This window comes from Ciona intestinalis, chromosome 1 (genome assembly GCF_000224145.3).
Source record: "Ciona intestinalis chromosome 1, KH, whole genome shotgun sequence".
Taxonomy (NCBI): Eukaryota; Metazoa; Chordata; class Ascidiacea; order Phlebobranchia; family Cionidae; genus Ciona; species Ciona intestinalis.
In genome coordinates, this window is record NC_020166.2 from 226,252 (window position 1) to 229,897 (window position 3,646).

At 36.5% G+C, this 3,646-nt stretch overlaps 1 protein-coding gene across 1 annotated transcript in view; it reads left to right on the forward strand.

Moving 5' to 3' along the window:
• The window catches only part of LOC100180970 (ATPase family AAA domain-containing protein 2), an 18,143-nt gene that overhangs the window by 13,261 nt on the left and 1,236 nt on the right, over window positions 1-3,646 (forward strand). Inside the window, exons 17-21 of the mRNA XM_026836195.1 lie at window positions 296-500; window positions 954-1,151; window positions 1,735-1,874; window positions 2,515-3,004; window positions 3,286-3,449. Coding sequence (XP_026691996.1) covers window positions 296-500; window positions 954-1,151; window positions 1,735-1,874; window positions 2,515-3,004; window positions 3,286-3,449 — 1,197 coding nt within the window. The remainder of the gene's footprint in view (window positions 1-295; window positions 501-953; window positions 1,152-1,734; window positions 1,875-2,514; window positions 3,005-3,285; window positions 3,450-3,646) is intronic.

Here is a 3,646-nt window from a genome sequence, read left to right on the forward strand (position 1 = left end):
GAACTTGAGTCACAAAATTTGAGAGTCACAAAATTTCAGAGTCACAAAATTTTAAAGTCACAAAATGTTAAAGTCACAAAATTTTAAAGTCACAAAATTTTAGAGTCACAAAACTTGAGTCACAAAATTTTAGAGTCACAAAATTTTAAAGTCACAAAATTTTAGAGTCACAAAATTTTAAAGTCACAAAAGTTAAGGTCACAAGTAGTTTCACAGCCAGAAAAAATTAGGATGTCGGTTTTCAGTTGAAAAAAAACAGCTGGGCAAAAAGAATATCAAAAGTTATAATAAATAATTCTCAAAACCCCAGGTGTTTTTGAAACCAGTCGATTTGGAAGAAGTTCCGGACTATGCGGATGTCATCGAAAACCCAATGGATATTTCTACAATGATGAATAAAATAGACCAACATAGATATCAAAACGTGGCGTTATTCTTGCATGACATTGGTCTAGTGTGCAGCAATGCGTTGGAATATAACCCAGACTTGTGCGCAGAAGGTAACGATAGAATTTATACAAAAAATTTCATAATTTTCACTAATTTATGTGGCTTAAATATAATTTCGCTGGAATTTGTACTAACAATTTTGTAAATTTTTAGAAAAATTTATATCATTTAAATAACTTTAATACAATTACGTTACGTTGTCATTTATACTAAAAACAATTTCTATTATCCAAATCCAACACATGTTAAGCTTTTATGGCAAGGCCACCAAATTTTTAGAAAAAATATTCTATAAAATAAAGAAAAATATTTTATTTTAAAAATACAACAAATTTTCTTTAAAAAAACACGGAATATTTATTTCATAAAAATGTTTAAGAAAGCCTATATATATTTTTTTTTAAATAAGAAAACGATTTCATTTAAACAATTTTTCTTAAAAAACAGAATGTTTATTCCATAAAAAAATTTAAAAAATCTGTTAAATTTTTTTAATACTTCAGATAAATCAATTCGGCACCGTGCGTGTCTGCTGCGCGATATGGCGCACGCCATCGTAGAGGAAGACCTCGATCCCAACTTTGAGAGGAAATGTAACGAAGTTATTGAGGCACAAAAACGAAGGAAAGCAAACCCGAACAAGTTCGCTCCTTCGTATTATAATGTATTGCCCAAGCAGAAGAGGATGGAAAATAATGAAGGTGATTGTTAATGATGTGTGTTGAACATTGGGGACGACAGTCGTTATAACACGGGTGTTCGGTTTCATACACCTGGTGTCTGCTTACGAGTTACCACGTATGTAACTTATTTATCCTCGCATGGCGGGGTAATAACAGTCATTATAACGCGGGTGTTCTGTTTCATACACCTCGGTGTTCTGTTTCATACACCTCGTGTCTGCTTATGAGTTGACACGTTTGTAACTTAGTGGGAAATTGTTTGTTATGTATGGTCAACAATTTGGACAACCCATTAGTGACCACTGGGTTGGAACAATTTCCGTTAAGTGTCTTGCCCAAGGAGACACATACGCCTACAATAGTAGCAGCGGCAAGCTTCGAACCTGGTATCTTTTGTTTATAAAGTGAGCGCCCAACCACTGCACTACGACCTTGTTCAATATTATTGTCACAATCATGTATTTTCAATGTCATCCTAACCAGATACCACGTACAAGAAGTCAGGGGTGTTTATTCTCTTTAACAATAAGTTACAGTGTTTATGAATTGTGATGTTGAGTTCATGAGTTAAGATTTGACATTCATCAATTTTGTTCCACAGCCACAATCCTCCAGGAAGCCACCGTCGTGTTAGAAGATCACATGAAAGCGACTCCCACTAAATCTTCGGCTGTTAAAAAGAGGACGAGACGTAGAAATAAGTGGGCGTGCGGGATGCTGAGTAAAAAGAAAAGACCAAAGGTGAAATATACATTGTGTGTTGGGGGACAATGCTGGCTTTAATATCAGACCTCACCCATATAGAGTAGAATGTGCATGTACAATGTTGGGGTAATGGGCAACTCTGGTCTAAATCCTAGGTCCCATGGCATGCCTCACTGTAGGACCTCACCCATATAGAATAGAATGTGCATATACAATGTTGGGGTATTTGGCCAACTCTGTCCTAAACCCCAGGCCCCATGGCGTGTCTCACTGTAGGACCTCACCCATATAAAATAGAATGTGCATATACAATGTTGGGGTAATGGGCCAACTCTGGTCTAAATCCCAGGTCCCATGGCGTGCCTCACTGTAGGACCTTACCCATATAGAATAACATGTGCATATACAATGTTTCGGGTAATTTCTTTATTCATTTAAAATATACATTTATAATCAAAAGTTATTCCAAAGTTTGACATGCATGTGATATTAAAAAGCAACGGAAATTGTAAAATGTTAAAAAATTACTCAAAAGCAACATTATTTCTACTTAGTTACACATGCATGTGTATCTGAAAAATAAAACGTGGGAAATACATTGTGTTTTATGCGACATAAAGATTTTATGTTTGTGCAATATCCCACGTACATTTATAATACAAAAGTTATTCCATAGCTCGACATGCATGTGAGGGACGACCCGGAAACGAACGGGGTCATCAGCACGGAAGACGAGGAAAGCAACGATGTGTCCTCCTCCAAGAGCAGCACAAAGATGGAGGTGCAGAATGGGATAAAGAGTCGTAGTCTCTCCCCTGGGGAGGAGAAGAATGCGGGATCAGAATCTTCCCCAAAGATCATCTCGTCGGATGAGAATCCTGCAAACACTGAGGATGAAAATCTTCCGAGCGCTAATCAGGACGATGGTTGGTTTTCGAGATCGAAAAAGTTGGCATATGAAAAGGATGCGGGGTCAGAATCCTCCACAAAGATGATCTTCCCCGACCTCCCAACCGCCGAGGATGATCTGATTGTTTGTAAGATCAACGACGAGCATCCTCCGGACTCCGCGTTCCACCAGATGATGGGGGAAGATGAAATGATGGAGAACGAGGTTTCTTCCGATGCCAACATCGATCTTTGTGAGGAGGATGAGGATAAATCAGGTGGATGTTAAATTTATTTTCTTATTAATTTATTTATGAATTTTTTTATGTGAATTTTTTTCTAACTAATATTTTTTCAGGTAGATTATTATTTCTTTTAATCTATTTTTAAAGTTATATTTCATGGGATTTTTTGGTTTCTTCATGAAAATTATTTTTTATGTAAATTTTTTTAAATGTTTGAAATTTTACATAGAAATTATTTTTATACTATTTAAGTTCCATAAAAAATAATTTTGTTAAACCGTCATTTATTTAATCTACTATATATCTGTCATCAGACACTGAAGAAGTTTCCAACAAAATGGAAAAGGTTGACGATCCGGATGAAACCAGTCGTACACGAACACCGTCATTATGCGACGTCCCAACAAATGAAACCTCAAGTCAACCATTAATTGTCGATACTTTGAGACTTAATCAACTGCTAGAATACACTGTGAAGGTTCGTAGTTGTGTTTAAATGGAGTTTTACATCTTGGTTTAAGAGTTAATTTGTTATTTAATATTTTGTCCGGTGCCGTGGCGTAGTGGTTAGCGCGCCTGCCTGTAACCCAGAGGTAATGGGTTCAAGGCTCGACGCTGCTACCATTGTGGTCGTTTGTGTCCTTGGGCAAGACACTTAAAGCCAATTGCTCCAAC